General features: G+C 36.4%; 1 protein-coding gene across 1 annotated transcript in view; it reads right to left on the bottom strand.

Annotated features, from left to right (window-relative positions):
* Positions 1 to 22,465, bottom strand: part of ZFHX4 (zinc finger homeobox 4) — a 108,134-nt gene that overhangs the window by 10,592 nt on the left and 75,077 nt on the right. The window contains exons 5-8 of the mRNA XM_053466003.1: positions 7,476 to 7,589; positions 1,779 to 1,918; positions 1,443 to 1,643; positions 403 to 526 (exon numbers count right to left, since the gene is read on the bottom strand). Of these exons, the coding sequence (XP_053321978.1) occupies positions 403 to 526; positions 1,443 to 1,643; positions 1,779 to 1,918; positions 7,476 to 7,589 (579 nt within the window). The remainder of the gene's footprint in view (positions 1 to 402; positions 527 to 1,442; positions 1,644 to 1,778; positions 1,919 to 7,475; positions 7,590 to 22,465) is intronic.

Here is a 22,465-nt window from a genome sequence, read left to right as displayed (position 1 = left end):
CATAAAACTTTGATGCATATGAGTGTTGTTGGATTCCTTTTCATGTGATCAGCAACAAAGAACAAGCATGTAATACAATAAAATTAAGAACCAGAATGTGCTGTACAAGCTTTTATGAGTAGTGTTGCAGAAGCTTTTAGAGTATGGGGAAAGTGATACTACTAGAGGTATTGTTAGAAGGTGTCTTGAGACCAAAGGTCTGCAAAAATGATGCATGCTGGTACTGGGTAGATTTATGCTTAAGGTTTTTTTTTTCATAGCTCAAAAATAAGTATTTCATTTTAGCACTAAACTGCATTTTTTTTTTATTTTGTGTGAATATACATTTGTTTACGCTGAAATGTAATTTAGTATAGAAGAAAAGAGCCATGGGTATTAGTGTAATGTTTTTCTTTCACATACCTGCTGATTTTGCAGATACAGATAAGTCAGCAGTGACAGATGCAGGTCTTTCCATATCTGGCTTTTCAGAAGCAGACGGCGGCAAAACCATGCTATTTGGGACCACCACCTCTGGCACAGAAATCTAGAAAGCAAATAGAAGGGTAAATCACTGGACTGTACCTTGGTAATATAGCTTCATTGGTACCTCTGGAATCTTCTTCATTTCAGAAAAACCTATGTGGCATGCATAGAGTTAAAGACTAAGAACCAAAGGGGTATATACAGCAGGATGAGGATCTGTCAATATTTCAAGGGATGCTAATGGTTTAATATAACTTTGCTTTCATATGCACGCAAACCACTTAAATGTTACTCTGGCCTTTACATTACGTCCCAAAGCACAACACATAATGGTGTTTGTTACAGCAAGCAGATTTTACAGGTCAGATCCAAATTTTCTATGAGCCCATGTGTTGTTTCAATAAATACGTATGCTATAGACATCTAATGACATATTTGTCCATTCTGTCCCTTTACACATCCACAGATATCACAGAACACCTTTGCTAAAAAACAAAAATCTCAGCGGATACAAGCTGTTCAGTGTAAGTAGGCTCAGTTCATATATCTATTTGTATCAAGGTTTAAAGGGATTTGTATGTCAATTGTGTTTAAAATTGATGGTTCCCAGAAGTGTTCCTCCGATAACAGGAACAGGATGCTGTATCTTAGAGTAACTGCCATTTAAGTGAAATTTGGTCACTGATTATGTTACAGCATAAACCAACAAGTAGCATGTCCTACATCACCAGTTCTAAAAAACAACAACAACAAAAAAAAAAGTACATGTTTTATCGTCCATGATATTGGCCTGGCAGCCTCTGGAATGTTATGGTTATGGCATAAAGGAATGTACTTCTTAAATCATTTCTACACTGGAGTCCTTCAAGCCAGCCTTACCGTACATGCCAGTGCTAATGCATTAAGAAGAAGTTACTCTTTGTAACAGCGCGGCACATGCCTCTGTAGTATAGCCGCATGGGCGCATGTACACTTACTGTCATGAGTAGCTTCTCCACGCAGTCTGGAGATACACTGTGTAAATGAGTCAGATGCAGCTGCAGATGCATCTTGTTGCTGAGAACATCCTGACATAGGGGGCAGGAGATCACAGGCTGCACTGAATGCTGGGAGAGGATATGCATCTGAATCCGATTGGGGTCCTTGCTGTTGTAGTTGCAGTAAGGACACTGATAACACTGTAAAAGATAAATAAATTCACATGATATCCTGAAATTGCAGTATAATTGTAATCTATCAAATAGAGAAAAAAAAAGTGGGGACCGGTCAAGAATGTTCACCGCTCGTTAAAACAGAAATTGAGATAAGTATACCTGTTCATGACAATGGCTATTGTCATCTGCTGTTCTGGAATTCTTCGCGGGACAATCCTCTTCTTTACTTGGCATTAATTGACGCTTTCCCAACGTGGAATTCAAACCATGCTCCTTTTCCGGTGTGTTTTTGCCTGATCCTAAAAGACATTTTTAATTCATAGCTATATTAATACATTACTCATAAACAGCATGCAAATATCCATAGCCCGCAGACTACAAAAATTATAATAATCAGGAACATTTGCAGTCTTGTTTATTTTCATCTTGTACTGAAATTTAGGGCTTGTCGCTTCCAAAATATTGGAAATCACTTTTTTTTTTGTCTAGTAACGGTTAGCAGACTCAATAAACAGGTTAAAAATGTACTCCTCTCTTTTGTTTGGATAACCGTAGGTTGCCTTGAAGGATTAATCAATAACACTCGCTCACCAGCATTTCAACAGGATTTACTATATTCCCTTAAAAGACGAAAAAATGGCACAGCCCTATCTGCTATTTTAATTCCCTTCCAGTAATAAGTTCAAGTACAATAAAGTTTTGTTGTTTTAAGCAAAGCCTCGTAAAAATTTGTGATGCAAATAGGGAAATATTCCTTAATTACATACTCACTTATGTAAAAATAAAAAATTTTATTTGCCGTCATCACTTTCGCTGTATTCATTACTATAAGTCTACCAGGCTGTAAAAATGTATCTTGTGATAATCTGATCTCTTATGGCTGCAAAAGATTTTATTCTCCAGTTTCTGCAGCCTGCAGCTCTAGACTATGGATAATTCTAATATTATCCACTAAACAGTGTGCTTAATACGAGTCTGGAGCCAGCAATGTAATGTGGATACAACTTGCATACATCAAAGAGTGAAGTGCAATTCTAATTTTCCCGTCCATCAGAAAATTCTTTCCAGCGTCAATTTACCAGATAATCTCTTCTGCTAGGCTGGATATTACAAGAGCATTGGATAGGCATGTCACATACATCTTACGACAAACACAAAACCTCATTTACCCGCTATTCCAATCTCATCACAGACCTGCATCATCTAAGCTTTTTTTTCCCCTGCTGTTTATTATGAGTATGCCTAATTTTAACTTTCAATTTTCACCATCTTCCAGTCAATTTGCAACTAAATTATTTCCAGGATGAGGACACTATCACTGGACAACTGGGTGCAAATACATCTTGAAATGTACTGTTGCTAAGCCATTGATTGCTATCGGGTTTTACATAAATATATAGTCCGTTGAAAATCTGATTGTGCATGGAGATTTGGCCTGATTTTCCCATTCCACATAAGGTTCAAATAAAGAACAAGTTGCGTCTGATTGTACAATAACCCAGTTTTAATTTAGAAATGAGCTTAAGCATGTTACGGACCAAGACAAAAATCCAAGCAAACCCATAATTGTTATTTTTCTTCTTAGCAGATGATGCTAGGGGGTTTAATATTTACAAAAGTCAAAAATAAGGGTCAAACTGTGTGCTTTTTTTGTAATCCCCTGCATATGTTACTCCCGGCCAGGCAGCGGCCTAATCTCAAAACACTGCTTCTGAGGTGAATAATAAAATCGCCAAATAAACAAAGTAAATATATACATGTCCTGTCGTGCCATGGCGTTTAAACTGTTATTTTAAAGTAAGCCTCCATTCATAAAACATGGCGGTCCCAGAACGTTCTATGTCCAATGGTTCCACTGGTAACATGGCAACTGATACTCATATTCTTAAAGACCATAACAAGTTGCATTTGATAAATAAATCCCTTTATAAATCTTCAATAAACACCATATATTATAAATGCCTTTTCATCCTTGGACTTTTTTTTTAATGCAGCAAATAACTAGGGAGACAGCAATTAATAAAAAAAATATGAAGAACTATTTTATGTAAATAATTTAAGTATTTTCCATAAAAATAACCTTAAACATCTCTGCATCATATACAATGCTGACCCGTCACTTTCGCAGTGATTAACATGTAGAATAGGCATCGAAATCTTTAGAAAATGCAATTTCGACAGTAATTTTCAGGCACTAAAATAAATATTGTGTTGAAAGCTTCCTGTTAATCAAAAGCAGGCAATGTCTAGTAAAACAAGCACAGAAATTGAATAAATCCTCCAAAAGAAAATGATTCTTTGCTATTTCTGAGTAAAAGCATTCGGTAGATGTTACTAGATGACTATCGGATATGATTCAAATCCAAATAATGTTTTACAATATCATTATTGATATTCATTTCTAATTAGGCCTAAATTGAAGACCAATTTCCATTGTCATAATGAAGGTTAATTTCCATCTCCCCCTTATGTTTACATCTTATTAAAATATGTTCCCCTTAGCAATAGCTGAGACTTAGTGCATTCTCGATGCAAATGCACTAATCTGGATAAATTCCATATTAATTCTTGCTCCGCATAGAGATGTAATTTGGATTATAATTAATCGAAAGTGGCACTAGATTTAAATGACAATTTAAATGAAGCATTAGCTGGCTTTTCTATTCTGAATGAGTGATCAACAAACATATACCGAGGTCTCATTAAGCGCGAGTGGATTCTTCAGATAATGTAAGCAACAAAGCACAACAGCTTACATGGTGTCATAAACATACTGTTCTTAATCACATGCTAATCCTTACATATCTAATAGCCTGCAAACAAAATAGTCACGCTTATCTTTTTGAAGATGTTGGCACTGTAGTTATTGTAGTTATTGTAATGTTACGGATTGTAGATGGTGTTGTAAATAGATTATGCCAATAGTAAAGTCGCAATCACTTGGACTATTGTCATGAGAGTCACGTTAAGAAGCTTTATTTTTGTGTTTAAGTAAATGGTCGGATGAAAGCTAATCACGAAGTATAATTGGAGGACCTCATCGCTCATCATATGGGTTAGGTTGGCTTTATTGACCGTATTTTTGAATACTTCCATTATATTATTTGGAGCTATGATTTTCTAACTCTGCTTTAGCTTTTAAAATCCAGTTATAAATGTTTTATTTGTTTTGCTGGCTTTATACAGATTGAAGGCTTCATCGTTCAACCACTGATGGATGCGGAGTGTTGAGCACATTCAAGATGACAAGTCAAAATCCTGGCCCATGTACATCGGCTGAGCTAAATATCAACCATTATTCTAAGTGTCCCCGTGCTGTGCTTTCTACATTCATGTCCAAGGTACTTTAGGATGTCAGATGCTTATAAAAGTAAAAGAACTGATGGGAGGGCGACTGATCTCAGGGATATGATGACAGAAAGAGGAGGAACACGGGGAAACTAGTGGCACCAAGGTTGGACATATAGAGAGTAAAGGTAAGGAAACAAAACACAACGAACATATGGAGGTTTTCGCAGCATGTTACATAACTAGCTGATATACTAATTCATGCAGAAAAACATGACTTCATTCAACCAGTAGAATGTTTGCTTTCCAGTTGGGTCTGTTCCAGTGATATTCATGTTTCCGTGCCACTCTTATGGCTGTCTTATAAATGACCTAATAATAGCTTAAAGGTTTTAAATTACAATCACAATCTACGGTCAGTGAATATTTCAGCAGAAAATAATGAGTGCTGACTAATCTCATCATCGGCGATAAAAGTAGACAACATTTTCTGACTCAAAGGGAAACGGTTTGCCTAGTTTTAACGAGATCTCCAATAGGATATGGAAATAATGAAATATACTCAATCTAGAAAGAAATGTAAAAGGAGACCCAGTTCCAGACACTGGATTACTCAAACCTGAGATCGCTAGTTTTTGTTGACAATTTGCGCTTCATAAAAATATTGATTATAGGTAGCGCAATTAAAATAATTAAGAAGTAATCATTAACTGTGTATAAACGTTAATACTTGTATAGAGTGATGCTGTTGCTATGGCAACCAGTGGAACACCCCTGCTGATTGCTTTTTTTATGTATCAATTAGCCCCACATTTAAACACCCCCTGTGTCTTACTAATGTTTAAACAGTGCAATTTTTCTCTCCATACTGTTTCTGTGCACTGTATATTTGAAATAAAAACTGTGGAGTCATGGAAAACTGGCTAGCGCAATAAAAAAATGTCAATTTTGAATTTAGACCAATTTAGATTTATCTACTGTAACTATGGTTACAGTTCACTCTTGCAACCACTTTACAGAAATCTCAGCCTTTTACATATAACATTTTATCTTTCAGACAATTGTTCGGGATCATGCTAAACAATGCCTAAGTCACCTCGCCTTCCTCAAGAAGGGTCAATTAACATGAAGCATGATGATACAGGGAAAAAAACATATGATGTATAAATATCGGCCAACTCATTGAAACATTGAAGACTATATTTTGTGTTCCAGCTAAATGTCTTTTTTTTTTGGAGAATACGAGTATCTTTATGTGCTGCTGTCATTGGGATACAAGACAAAGACAGATGACTACCTGCAACTAATAGGCTCCAACCTATTTCAGCACTTCTTCTGCTTCAATGAATCCAACTTAATGTAACTAGGTATAGCGTGCGGCAAAAATAGCCAATGTAATATTCATTGAGACCATAGATTTCCATCTCATACATACAAAGCATGGATGAAGTCACTTATTTGCCAAATCAAACACAGAGAAGAAGCCTTGGGTATCCACACCAGATGCAGGGCTTGGGTTTGTTTGTGCATAACTAAATGTCATGACATCAAGGTTTTGTTTTCAAAGACAGTAGCTTTCATTACTGGGCTTTGTCTATTCAGGGAGATCAAAATGACCCAACTTTAAATCCGTTTTCAATGATATTTCCTCCTGCTTAGGGTGGATCATCTGCACATTCCTTTTTGCTGGATATTGCTTGGTCCCCCCCCCCCTCCAACAGATGCCTCAAATAAATACTCCAGAAAGAGGTTTTGAAGAGGTTCTCCATAACCAAGTGGACATTCTATGTCAATAAAAAGCCATGAATTTAATACAAAGAAATTATACTGATTAATGTTTCGGTCTTTATAGCAGGAAAACATGGGCAGAATGGCTGAATGGTTTTGTTGTCAAATTCTATGTGTATATATATATATATAATATATATATATATATATATATAATCATTTTTTAGATAGATAACGTAATAAATAACGTCACAATTTCCTGAAATTATGAACAGTATGCATTCATATTTTTATGAAATAATTAAAAATAGGTGCGGTGGTTCAACACACACGTTATTCAGTTTTAACACAGTGGGTTTAGTAAAATGTGAAATGCACCTTTAAGAATAAAGAGTAAAAATAAAAATGTCATTCTTTTTGTTACAAGGATATAAATTTGATTGCTAGGAGGAAAAAAAAAAAATCAAGTGGTATCTAATCCTGCGCTTATGAAAAATTAATATGTCATCAGAGGAATCACAAGTACAGCTAAGATTAATGAAAGGCGCTTAAAAATTACAAGCACACAAACTGATTTGATTAAAAAATAATCTCACTGGTTGTCCTGTAATATTCCTCAACTTATCCGCATCTATCCTGTCAGATGGTTATGATTAAAAATAGGTCAACGTGAGGCTACTGATAGGAATCACATGCAAAATGCACAAGCAATGAACAGAAGTGGAAATGTCCAGACAGCTCAGGAATGGAAGAAGAGTTGGAGACCCCTACGGTGCAGGGTGAGCCTGCAGAGTCAGGGTTCTCCGAGGGGCTGTATACAGGGCAGGCATTAATTCTTACCTGAATCCTTTGGTGTCTTTCTATCGCTGCTGTCTTTCTCATTTGTGACTCTCTCCTCAGCTGGGGCCACCGTTGCATTTTTCGCAGCTTCTTCTGTTTCCTCTGCTTGTTCTTCTGTGAGTGGAAAAAAAAAAACAACAAAGGATACATTTTAAAAGCTTGTTACATGGTACAGACTTGCAAATGGTAATAATAAAGTGAAGATTAAAAAATAAACACCGCAACAAGATTTTTCAACATTGTATCAAACATGGTATTGTGTATTTTTTTTTAAGATATATACTATAATATATATATATTATAATATAATGTTAAAGACTAAAACACAAACTATTGTCAGTAATGCAAAAAAAAAATATATATATATATATATATATATATTTGTTTTTTAAACCACATTTCCAGAAAGAATACACTTTATTAAGGATATGAAATGCCAAAAAAAAAGTTTAAATTAAGAAGTAAAGCGAGGTTTTCTAGGAAAACTAAAGCGATTGTTAAGTCATCTTTTTTCCTTGATACCTTTTAGTGCTTCTGTTAATTATTTAATAGCTACAGCGTTTCTTTTGTTTTACCACAAGGGGAACCTCAAGGGTTATTTGATACAATGAGGGATCATCTCGAGAAATCTGCATTTCACTCACTTATGTGTTCACACCAGCCAGATTACATAGAAATCTTCACAGTAACTCAACCCTATTTAATTATTCTGTAAATTTTAGCTATGCTGCTGGTGGATTAATCTGTTTATGCAGTTAGCTTCTATGCTGGGGCTGTGTAGCATTAATCCATGAAAGGCCCACTGTTCCTTTTCATCCTGTGATCATTTGTCTCTTACTGTGCTGATGTCACATTTTAATGAATTTTTAGCAATCTGAGTATTGCCAGATAACCAGACCTGCAACTCCCCACCGCACATCATGCTGTTTTTATTGCCGCACAAAAATAAAAATCATATTTCTCCGTTCAGGTAAAAATTACATAAATCATAAGGTAAAAGTAAACTGTGTTTCAAAGCACCAGGAGGTTCAATTTCATAAAATCTTTAAGGATCATATAAATTAACCCCCGGAAAGGGAAAAAAAGGTCATATGCACAAATCTGCATTAAACCTTTATTTTTAAATACAATAAATATAATATTAACCCTTTAAAAGCTAGTTCATATGCTGCCACATCGCCGACGTTTTAAGTATTGTGTATTAACTTTAAATAACACACTGCATCAAATTTTCATTGTGAAATGCTGCGGTGATTGAAGGCAGAGAGAGTGGACCCTCTCCACACTACATGTTTTATTAATAACATTCTGACAGCTGAATGAAATCTCCTCTAACGTATGCAGCGGCTGAGTACAAAAGAAAAAAGGCAAATAACATCACCCGTGCTATGCACACACACCAGAACGGTAGAAAATATAATAAAGCCAACTAATGCAGCATCATGAAAATGGCATGGATTGATTGAAAACTATTGTTCTGCATCATACTGGAGTCAAAATGCCCTTAATGCCCATATGTTAAGACCGTGTATTATTACCCACCCTATAGTGAAATGAGAGGTTCTTTGTTTTTGATAGCGTATGCATATGTGTATTTGCAAATGGTTATAACAGAAGAAAACATTTCAGAATCCTAAATCCGTTATTCTTCCAGTGCTGATTGCTAATCAAACCCTGCGGGGTCCCTCATCACAGTTGGAAGCGATGCTGTGTTTATGAGGGTGGCAGGGGTTTGGAAAGCTGTGAGGCTGTGATCACGGTAGGATTGGACTGTGTTAATGGCAAGTGGACACACTAGAGACCCGCATCCAGTGTCAGAGCCCGCGGCCTTGGATAGCCGATGGAAATCCCTTTTTGTCTCTTTCCTCAGAAAGCAGGCAATGTTTTTCTTACCTAGATTTACTGACCCATTCCCCAAGGCTGGAAAATGAAGCGTCAAAAGAGCTACTGACTGTCCTTATCTTCAGGGGACATCAAATTTTTAAGGCCAGCGGCAGCGCATATTAATAAAATATTGCGTGCCGGGAGGAAACAAAGGATGGGGTAAAAAAAAAAACAAATTATGAAGGTACTAAAGGAAAAGCTCATCATCTGGGTCTCATCAGACAGTTTTGCAGGGTGCTCTTCTGGTTTTTTTTCCTGGTATGTGCTTTAAGTGTGAGAGAAATTCCCAGACATGTTCTCTATACATCATCACGGTGTCTGACCTCAATGTGACCCTGGCAACAGTTTGAGAAATCTGAATGTGAACAAAGACTCAGTGTCAGCAACAGAGAAAGATTGCGGGATAGACTTTCCCCATCAACTTAATCGCAAACAGCAGTTCTGAGGCCATAACTCTACAGAGCTCCACCAAACCACAAACATATAACCTTTCAAGGTGAAACTGCCCATGTACCATGCCTCCCCCCCACATTACCCTCCTTTCTGCGTTTTTTTTCCTCAATCCTCCTTTACTCTCTTTGATGTAGAAAGGCAATTAGCTCAAATGTTCAAGTGCTGCAGGCCTGTTTTACGGCTTGGAAGGTGAGAGCTGTTTATTACAGGTAGACTCTTGAGGGTCACAAAGCCTTTTATACATTTTTTAATCACTATGAAAAGTGAAGTGGAAGCGATGCACAGCATAAAACCAACATAATTATTATTAGCGGTACAAAAATATATACCGCAAATTGTTTGCTACACTGCCCCAGCTCAAAGAAAGCAATGCTAATTTATTTATCTTCTTTTGCAATGCTATGGAAGGAAGGTTGTAAAAGACACAAAAAATGCTTCCTTAATCAGTACTGAAATTAGATGAATCTCTGGCACAATAAGATATAGAGGTTTGCCTAAGGTCTGCCTGGCTCAAACAAGGTTAAAACGCTCAAGAGTGGCCCTTTCCCATCCATGGAGGACATTTTTTGGTGGCAGAGGTGGTGGGAGGACACATTCTTCTATCTTTACCAGCACTGAAAGGATTAAAAGAGAGGTATGATTTAAGAGCGGTGTAGCCTTGGTTAAGTCAATGGCCCTTGAAATTGAAGACCTCAGTTCAAAACCAGTGGCAGTTCTCTGTGACCTAGGGCAAATCACTTTATATCACTGTGCTGCAGATATCAGCAATCCAATTGCAAGCTCTGTGGTCAGCTATTCATTTCATATAAAGTTCAATATGCAAAGGTCGTGAATACACGTGCGTGAACATATAGCAATAATTAAATTAGAAGAGGTTCTGGAAGCCACGATCTAGAGTTAATCCAGGCGTAAAAAAAAAAAGTACTTTTGAGGAATTTTATCTTGATTGAGAACAACATTCTCTGATCTTAACAGATATTTGAAATATTTAAACAAGTTTAAGTTTGGAATGTTCATAGTACCGGTATATTTACTAACGCTAAAGGCATTAGTACAGAACCTTTTTTTTCCTTACTCTGTTTTGTTCACACCTGGTTTTATTTTATCCAAATGTTTTAAGTGCCCCTTTGATGTCCAGCTCTTATCAACAGTTCCTTCAAGTGTTGTAGGTTGCCTTCTGCTTCAGATTAATACACACATTTTACAGAACTACAGCCCCTGAACTACTGCTGCTGCTGCCTGGACTGCGTTATACGGAACAAAGACTCCTTTAATGGCAGAGGGTCCAGTATAATCCAGTGTATTGCAAGATATTTCCATTTATGGAGTGATGGAGAATTCTCAAACATATACAGAACTAATATTTTTATATTCTGACACTGATCACTGGAACACAAATCTCTTTCCCCTATGTGCTTTATTAAACATATTTGTCATCATGCTTTTTCTGACACATGCTGTCACTCTGGTCATTTCAGGTAAAATATGGTGAGAGCTGCCGGTGATCTTAACCGGCTCCCCTCACCCCACATGATAAAAACAAAACATGTACGGTAGTCTCCTTAGAGGAAACAGACTGGCGTTCTGGTTTTCTATAGCTCTGCCGCAGGTATTTCAGGGGTTAATTAAAAATGATAGCAAAACTGAACCTTTATTTCATAGTGGGCAAGAGTCCACACAGGCATTGTGCAAAGTGGGTGACATATGTGCGTTGAGTGACATGGTTTCATGACCTTGCCCATAGTTGACATGTCCTGATGAAGGTCGCAAGCAAAAAATATGACATGTAGCAGAGCTGAAATAAGTAAGAGATAATTATTTGTTAGAGGCTATGTGACTGTAGCATGTAGGAAAAAAAACAGCCCGACTTTTGCGATGTAAGATTTAATTGATCATCAGCCATTGTTGGCTTGGTAGAGAAAATGGCATTAGCTAATATTTCCAGGAAAAAAAATAGATGCGGAAACCTGTTTGGTATACATGGAGTTTTGCGTTGAATACACGAGCCTCGGTCTTTGTACACTAAGGGCAAGAATCACAATAAAGGCATTACTAGGAGAAGAGAAACTGAACAAACAGGATGAATGAGCAGCTCCAAGCTCTACCTTATGCTGTGGTCACCAACCCCTTGTCTTCAAGTATGTTTACAATTCCCTCTATTGAACTCTGAGAAGTGAGGGATGGAAGTAGCAAATGCACATTTTTTTTCCCTCAAGAAAATATCCAGTGGCAGAATGCAATGGAAAATACTCTGTTTTGTTTTCTCATGACCTAGCTTTCCCGGTGGAAATCTGGGTAGTTAATGGTTTCTAAAGTAATCCCATCAATGAAATTAATTCTTACACTCTTTATTTTCTGAATAGGTTAACTAATTTAGTGTTAATGACAATTAGATTTTAATAAATATTTAACAGGAAAGAAATAGCAAATGCACAGTGATTATGATTATTTTGTGTATATATATATATATATATATATATACATAGTGATTATATGTATCATAACATGCGTTCTGTTTTTTTTGTTTTTTTTCCTAACATCAGTATTTTTTCTTTACTTTTTCAATTTCAGAAAATATACAAAGCCTTAGAACCTTAAACAGATGTCTGGTATGTTTTCTGCATACAATATATCAACCAAACAGTCTGAATTAACTGTTTCTATTCTGCAGTACAAATCAAGCACAGATGTATATTCATTTTGTTTACTCCGTTGTTCCTGATTTAATGAAATGGGTATGGACAGTATGACGGAGGAAAAGATTTCAATCTTTAATTTAAGTAATTAATGGAGGTGTAAAGAGCTTTTTAACTCTCTAAATACTCTTCTGGCCCACAAAGGGTAAACAAGGTAATATCTCTTTAAAGCACACACTGGGGGAGACTTGTGGTTAATGATAAAATTTGAAATGCTTTGTATTTAAGAAACCATCTGGGGCTGTAGTAATCTAAGATATGGAGATGTATGAGGTCGGCTGAATAGACGGACAATGGCTGGAACAATTGGCCTTTTCTCTTTCTATTGTAAGGGACATCATCCTTTGTCTCTAGAAATTACATGGTCAGCAGCAGGAAAATATTAAAATTTGAATTCAGATGAATATTTAGTATATGGCTTGCATGTTTCGAGGCTGCAATTTGTAAAACACACATCCTTTAAAAATGACCTGTTTTATTAGGCCCCTGATTATTTCTGTGTATAGGATTTATATTTGGATACATATGCTATATAGTGATTAGGCATAGAGTTTATGACTGAACATATACATATGTTTTTTTTAATGAGGGAAATATAAATAGAAGTTGAGGATTTTTTTAAAAAAAATCCCTACTTCCTCAACCTTTAATATTTATTAAAGTTCCTGTGTTTTCATCAATCTTTTATCTTAGTCTCAGTTTTGGCTTTCGGCCATTCCATTGTTCTTTGCATCCTGTTCGCTCATTATTTCTATTGGTTTGGCAGTTAGTCTCATTGAATGTATAGATTTTGTGTTTAAATATATTGGAGGTTTAGCACTGATAAAGGATTATTGAGTGTGTTGTGAATGCCTACTCTTTGGTCAGCTCCTCCTACTTGTTTTCTAGATAGCAGAGGGAAAACATAAAGAAGCTGTCTATATTATCTTGTCCTAAAAGAAATGTGTTTTCTCCGCTTCCACCATTTGCGTGCCTCAGCTATGCAACTGCCAATAATATTGAGTGCAACTCCTGCACTCAAAAAACCTCCATCCCGAGAACAGGGGAGGTAAAAAGCCACAGTGGCTATATATATATATATTATAATGTATACTATTTTGCTTTTCTCTCTCTTTCTTTTTTCCCACTATTTCTATTGTCTCTTTTTCTTCTCTTTCTCTTATCTTTCTACTGCTCTCATCTCTCCATCTGTCTCTCCCTCCATCTATTTCCTTTTTCTCTCTTCTGCACTCCCTCTCTCTTTTATTATACTGTCGCCCGCACACACTACACACCAAGCAACCCTTTTTGTCACCCTGCACACAGCACATCTGGGAGAGCTCACAACACTATCCAGCAACCCCTTCCCACCAGAGCACTACCTGGCAGCCCCCTACACAAAACACAGTTAGTCCCACTCTTTTATGTGTATGCACTATATATATATATATATATATATATATATATATATATAAACTAGATAATAAATCTTGCAGTACCGCGGACACAGTCGACGGGATGATAATTCTTACATATGAAAAATCTCTTTGTAAACAACATTTAAGGTATAAACTGTTTTACTTGAGGTTACCAAGCAACGCTGAATATGAAGAATTTTCACCTTGACTGCCTTTTCAGCTATAGTTTAGGAAAAACTGACATACAATTGTGGCTACATACGGGTTGGGACAAATATATTCCAACCTTACTTAAAGTCTGACCCTGACTTTTGTTTATGCTCATTGCAAAACTTAAATGTCCTGGAAATTGTCTTTGTTTCAGAATAAAAAGGAAAATTCCTGTTTAAGGGCGCTGAATTGATATCCGTGCTACTGTAAACAACAGTGCTTGCTGGCCACAGGTTCTGTAGCATTTGGATTATCTTGATTAGTTATGGGTTTTCGGAGTAATGTTAGGCAGTTTGAAAACCATAACCTTAAAATAAAGCTTATTTAGGCAGATCTCTCTCTACCTTGAGTCCATTGCCTGCCTATGCCCAAGCCTCTGTACTACTGCACAATATGCACTTGTGTATCTGAGATATACTTGGACCCAAATGATTAACATGTGGCAACGAAAGAGTTAAATATCTACTAATGTGAAAATGACACATTTTTATAGGAAAGCTAAATTTGCTGGGATCGCATTCTTGCACAACTGAAGCATCTAAACAGCTGAATATTTATACTGACCGTGTTCATTGTGTATTAATGGGAGCAGATCTATGATATGTTATGTTGCACAAAATTAGAAATAATTCCATCTCGTGTTTAGCTATTCCTTTTTTCACATGCTTTTACTGCCCAAGGGAAATAATGCCCCTCTATGTAAGTGGTGTGAAATATGATTCCAGCCTCTAAATGATTATATTATCAAGACTATTGTACACCGAGGTATTAAATATTTAAGGGTAGCCCGCGCAAGTTAAAAATATTATCACATACATCAAGAATAATTCTGATATTTTTCTTATGGAAATAAGATACCTCCATATCCATGGAGAAGCAGTAGCGTAGAACATTACATTAAACATTTATTTCTATAGCGCCAGCAGATTCCGTAGCGCTTTACAATGAGAGGTAAAATAAAATAAAAAAACAGAAATAAAATACCTATCTGCATACATTCATTATATGAACTATTCATGTACTAATTGTCCAGAAAAGCAGGTCACATGTTGAAATGTCAGCATTGTAAAAAATATATAAACATTGGATGCGTTCAGCTACTATTTTGAGCCAAAAGTGTTTTGACTGTTCCAGAAATGATAGCAAAAAAAAAAAAAAAAATCAGGCATGACAGACATCTGACATGAAAAATGAAGCAATACTCTTCAGTATACAGCTGGGACAGAGTGACACATTATATTTCAAAGACAATGCAGACAAAGACCCTCCAACGGCAATGAGGCCTCAACCCCCCTCCATCATATTAAATGCTACCTCTATCTTGAACAGGGTCTCTCTGGTAATATACAGGTTTCATTATAAGGATGTGTATTTCACTATATAAATCTCCGATGTCGTACAATCCCAATATGCCTCCTCTCGTAAACTACACTCCTTCTGTCCCGAGAGATACATAGAATAAAATTTAATTGCAGGGTGCCCAGACCTACAAACATTATTTCTTGTCATCTTTACATATTATTTAGGAAAATTCTATTTTTTTACACCCAGCATTAAATATTCATAATTTTATATATATTGTTGCACTATAAATATATATATATATATATATATATATATATATATATATATATATTTATTCTTATTTTTTCAGCTGGACACAATTAATATATGACTAAAATATACATTTTTCTTTTTTAGGTTGTGTGGTCTAATTGATAGCACATATGGAAAAGTTGCGGGTTTTTTTTTCTGTTACTATGATAAATTCCACTACACTCGCTGCAATCTGTTTTGTCTTTGTAGTATCTTCATGAGATAAGAAGAATCCCATGGATTGTTTATTTGACTGCAGTCATAAAAAGAATGCTTGTTTGAAAGAAAAACAGAACTGAGTTTCCTATAGGAGACATCTAAAAAGAGCCATTAATCAGGATGTTCTTTTTTTAGAAAGAAAATAACTCTTTTTATTAATAAAAATAAGTTAAATAAACCTTATCATCAAGCTATACAAAACAGAACCTACACACACATATATATATATATATATATATATATATATATATATATATATACACACACACACACACATATATATATATATATATATATATACACACACACACACACATATATATATATATATATATACACACACACACACACACACATATATATATATATATATATATATATATATGCACACACACACACACATATATATATATATATATATGTATATCTTTAAAGATACCGTATGTTAATACATTTTTCCCTTTTAAATGATTGTAGTCTTTGTGAATTCTTATACTATTTTTGTTATCTTCAAATATCAAAAAAATGTCCGCATGCCGCAAAAAGACATAGACGGATGCCCTGAATATGTCAAGAAACGTGTTTTCCTTTCCCTTATTTCTTTACATATTTTGTTTATACTATTATAGATTCTGAATTAATAAATATCAGTAGGATTGTGTCGTTGAGGGAATAGTAGTAGTAGCGTACATCAGAAAGATAGTGAATATTGTTGCATTCTGGGAGTTTTAACCTTCTCCGTGCCAATATCAACAGAATAAAACAGATTATATATCAGAGATCATAAGAGTTTTGAGCCGCTGTGGAAGAGATTAAACACTGTCTTTTTAAAGGAAATATATATCATGCTGCCTGCTTTACGAGACGCCTGAAATTCAGGGGGAAAAGTACGCTCTCTCCGATGATTGGATCGCTACAGCAGACCCATCCTGTCCTCAATGAGTTGTAGTGACAGCGTTTGAACATTTTGAAAGTATCCTGACAATATGTGGCTGTCAGCAAATCCACGTAGGAGGCTTAAGAGGATATGTGGAAAACAGTCCACACGGAGTGCGACAGAAGAATAAAACGGCAAAAAAAAATAAAAATGTGTGTGTTTTATACTGGAAATGCCTCAAACAGAAAAACACATTAGATCTGGTGCTTTGTGACTCTAATGCATTTATTCCTCAGAAATCTTTATGGAAACTAAACATACAGCTCTAGTTATTGTTACCAAACCAGCTTAATCTAATAAAAGTGAGAATCAATATAAGAACAATTCAGATACGGAGGCTTGCCAGCTCACAAACGGTTATTTCATAGATATATTTAGTACGGGTGGTACATGTAGCACTCGTGTTATATCCGAGACAACGCTTTACTATAGGAATGACAACATCAGTGAAGCACTTTATGGCTAGAAATTAAATTAACAATTTATTGTTCTTTATTTCCAAAATATATATATATTGGACCACACATAACACACAGACTGGGTGATTCTCAAAACCACACGTACAGCTTCCTAATTTAGGGGGGAAAATCCATTGTATAAAATAAGTATAATTGGCTTATAAATCTAGCCACACGTGAGTGTTCTCTTAACTGCCTTTTATCGCTGGGCTTTAGTTGCTGCATTATTCGTAAAATAACCCCTCCATGTTTTTCTGACTCTAGAACTGGACCATGACACCTGGACTTCATTTTTTTTTATTAAAATGTATTTATTGTCTACTGACAGGGGATTCTACTCTGCATTTCAAACTCTTTCCAATTGCAATCGGAAGGAAAAAAAATGTTATTGACCCATTTAGCTGGAAAAAGGATTAAATATTATGCAAAATATTATGTATTATAAAACCTAGATTGAAAATCAAACAGGCTGTGGAATTTATATTAATGATTATATGTTAATCCGGTCTGAATACTTCTTAATGAATGGGAATTTTTAGAAATAACTGAAGTACCTTATTATGTTGAGCTGCCTAAGATATGACAGCCTCATAGTGTGTTAGTGTACCTGTACTTTCTGATGAAGGCTCTGGCCTAGTCCATCAATAGTGGTTTCTGGGAACATATAAACTAGAATTATGCTGTTATTACGTATACATACTCCCGGCACAGGTCTGACTCAGGGAGGCACCCGTAGCTGCTCCCTCTGTAGCCACCATCCTTACTGCTGAGCTCCGGGAATTTTTATATGCTGCCAACTTTTGCCTAAATCATTGAAACAATATGTTAGTTTACTCTGCTCTTCAGGTGAAATGTAGGTGTGTGGACAAATGACCGAAATGTCTAAAGGTGTTTCAGTGAAGTGTTCCTTTAAAGTCCAGTTAAGGACATCCCCACTCTAATTCAGTGGTGAAAGGTGTGCCTTTCTAAATGGGAACTGAAAAAGAGCAGAGCCAGTCCACTGGTGGCACTGGGATGTATGGCTAGATATGTGGTGGTGTGACTGAGGCTCAAGGTGGTACATAGGTGGTAGGAGGCTGACCCACCAGCTGGCATTCCTCAGGAGTATATGCTGAAACTTCCCAAGTATACTTGTACCTCCAAGAAGATAAAAAATGGAAGCCTGCGTTTCTTTTGAGCCCTCTGTAAAGCCTTGTTGGTTTTTAACTCAGCAGGGCCTTCGTAGGCATGTGCCAGTTTCTCAACAAACATGCTGCTCTCTGCATTATGGACCAATGCAGATGAATATACTTTTCTGATTAGGAATACTCTGTGATGCGTTTGTGTTATTTGTGATTAATTGCCCACTGGTCATGTAATAAGTGCAATATCACCAGTGCTCTTTGTACTTCGATGGGGCACACTCCATCCATCTCAACAGATTAAACTTCTAATTGCTCATGTTGCCTGTGATGTGTATTAGTGCTATAGGCAGTAGTGCCTATCTGAGTTAGAATGACTGTCTATCCATGTGTGTGAATTTATTGGCCCCGTCCACTTCAAATGTGAAACTAAGCCAGCGGGCAGTAATTAAGCAGTGTGGACGAGCAGGAGGACGAAAGAGGGTAAATCAAAATAAGGCAGAGTATTTTTTTGGATGGGCGGAATGGGAGTAAAATAAGGCAAAAACCTTCATATTTCCCTGTAATCTTATCATTTCTATATACAACAATATGAAATTAGCTTGTTTTTTAATGATCGCATAGACATTACACACTTCATACCCCTTCTCGCCTTTTTTTGTCTAAATTATTGAAATGTTGTGACTATATTGTATATCAGTGCAGAATGCGATCACACTTTATAAATAAACACTGTATTAGATTTTTAATCCCCAGCATTTCACACCCATCTATATTTGTCATGCAGTAGGTAATGTCTAGTTAATTTTGTACTCTAATAAATCCATGGCCTTTTTTGGAGTCCTACAGAAAGACTTTCTCCGGGACTCCAGAAAAGGCTTGTGAACACATCGAGAGATGGCAATGCAAATGCAACACTCAAGGCATACACATTTTATCTGAACAATTAAAACTGTGAACCGGATCCTAGCAATGCCAAATGCTTTCTACTATACGTCGTTTTCCTATTTGGAAATTAGATTAATTTGGAGGTAGCAACGATGGTAGATGTTCTGTGTTCTATGGTATTTTTAGATGTGGTGTCTTCTTAACCTTCACTGTTATTCATCTGTTCCTGTAGTCTGTTAGCCCTCAAAATAACTCGAGGAGAAAAAAAGGTTTAATCAAAATGAGGATCTGAGTTGTAAGTTTATCCAAACCAGTCTCATTTCAGTGCTCAAGGCTTGTCCTTGCCAAACCACTTCTGGTATTTCAAGCAAGGCAATGACAGCATACCTTCTTGTTATTATTTATGCATAGAAAGCCAAACCAAATGCCTGGGTGGGTCCCCCAAGACGGGGAGCTGGTAGTTTTTTCCGTCCACAGGCCCCATTTACATTTAAATGAACTTGCTTCTTGTGAAAGCTTGGCTCCAAAAGGGAATACCACACCACCACAGACACTGCAATTAAATCACAATCACAAGTATAGAAGCCACCAACATATTGCTAAATAAGGCTTAAGAACATTGGTTAAATTACATAAAAAGGCTTGGTATTGTACGGCTGAAAATAAAATAAGTTAACCTTTAGTTTGTTGTACAAGTCATTTATTAATACTTAAGATATTTAAATAACCAATTTTTGTGATCTAAAGCAAAATGATCTGGAGACTTACAAAACACACAGGGTTTTATTCAGAATCGTTTGTGATGCGGGGCAAACAATGCGTTTTATTATTGCTTTGCCTACAACTGACATTCAACGAATGTGTCTTTTGTTCTGATTTCTGATGGTTTCAAACATTCATACAGAGACCATGCATAACAAAATGAAATGCATGCATATATGTAATAGGTTAAAATAACATTTCCAAGGACGGTTTTCAAATTCAAGTGCAATGGATACATTTATAGGAAGTAACGTGGCGTTATCTTGACAATTGCGGGGGAGTCGCTTATGGAGTCATGAGGGTGATTTGGTTCCTACTCAAAGGTTATACAAAATTACTGGATTTCTAAATACCTCTCAGACAGGTGAAAAACAAAAACATTATCTGGTTCACTCATTCTAAGAAACAGATAAGGCTCTAGTAGGACATAGACACCGCTGACTGTTCTTCCATCCAACATGTACTTTACTTCACAAATCTAAAATCTACACTATATTTAACTGCTATCTATGATTTGGAATGAATAATCAGCCAATGAACGATAAGATCTTTTCATCTTTGGCCTTAAATATTTATTTACAGTTGATTATTAACAAATGACTGTATGCCAGATTCATCTGTACCGGGGGTGATGGGTGAAAAAAAAAGTCACACACCCACCAAGGTGGCCTGTAGTTAGACAGAGAACAGTTTTCCCACTCGGTGCTTGGCTTCCTGTCTGTGACCTCTGAAAAGCACTGGAGGCTAGGGTTAATGGCCTTTCCAATCTCTGTGATAAGAATTCATTTTGTTCTATTACAAGCAGTTATCGGAGGAGCCCTGCTGCATCACTTCAGCACAGTTCAATCAATGAGAGGACCTAATGAAGTAACCAGCTGTAGCTCTATATCCTTGGTCAACTCTATCAGACAAATAAGATCTATCAGTCACATCACAGGATCAGCCCAAGATGTGGCATCTTTGCCTGGTGCACCGTATGCATATGAACTAATGACACCCAGCCCTTGCTGTTTAATCTTCCCTTTTGATATGGCACAGAAAATGGAATAAAATGGGTTCTGAGATGCTGCATTAAGAGGACAATAATGCAGGATTAAAGAAGAGAGGATTTGCTGAGCAGCACAAAGAGTTTGTATTAATAGCAAAAAAAAAAAAAAAAAATGTGCAAAATTACATGGTCTTCCAGCCAGGTCCGTCTGTGAGCTTAGAATATTATTCATGGAAAATTGAGGTTATTTAAATAAAATCATTGATTTAAATAGTTATTTTAGAAAGAAAAAAAAAAGACATTCATTTTGTTTATTATTTTAAGCCAAGAATGATCAAATGTTCTAAACAGCCTAAATTACAGGATTTTATGTTGAATGGCCTTTTAAACAGAAACATAATTACAGATATACTGTATTTTTAGCGGTTGGTCAGATGTCTGTCAGCCTAATTGTAGACTTAAATAGTGCTTTACTGCTTATTTTATTGAGATGATACTTACGAGGAGAAATTGCAGCGTTATAATAGGTATATTTTATATAATTTCCTTTGTTCACAACGTGTTGTTAAAGCCTACAAAATACGTAATGAATTAAACAAGCCCTAGATTGGAAGTCACAGGAAAATAATCACTGCATAGATGAATAATGGCTGACCATGGAATCATTATGGCAGTAGATTTGGCACCTTAGGTGACATTGTAATACATGCAGATTTACAAGATGCACTAACAAGAAATATTAGATGAAAATTAGGTCATCTGTGGGCAGAATGCCTAATGATGTCACAATGTAATTTTATAATGCTGCAGTTTTTTTGGTGGTCATATGCATACCTTGGAACTTCCCAGAGTTGGCTAACTGGAGCTCTGCTATCTACCCTTCACAAGGGGCAAGGCTATCAGTGCTCAGGGGTGGGGTTAGCACTAGACAGCCTTGCATAGGCTAGAAGCAGGAAAGGAAGTGCATGGGGAGTGGGCCTGGTCAAGCCCCGCTCTCCTGCCAGGAGAAAGAGGAGAGTGACCTGGGAAAGCAGCACCTCATCCAGAGATTCCAGGTCACACTTGAAGGGCTACTATTTATGGTCACAGCAGCATGCCACTGGGTATCAACAAATTGACACGTATGCATGACCCATGCTAAAAGTCTAAATGGGTAACAAAATGAGCCACTGCTCAGCCCTGGCCAGGCAACAAACACAAAATACGTATACAGGTATCCTTCAGCTTGCTACAAAGTCATTCTACCACCTCTGAAGGTGGGATAGATGTTTGGATTAAAGTTATGTATCACCTGAAACCCCAACTGAGGCCAATCAACAAAACATGTCAACGTCCAAACATGTTTAGCTAAATAATTAAGCCGGACCCTTTTAAGCATCAC

Source organism: Spea bombifrons, chromosome 5 (assembly GCF_027358695.1).
Source record: "Spea bombifrons isolate aSpeBom1 chromosome 5, aSpeBom1.2.pri, whole genome shotgun sequence".
NCBI classification, from domain to species: domain Eukaryota; kingdom Metazoa; phylum Chordata; class Amphibia; order Anura; family Pelobatidae; genus Spea; species Spea bombifrons.
This window is presented reverse-complemented; position numbering and strand designations above follow the sequence as displayed.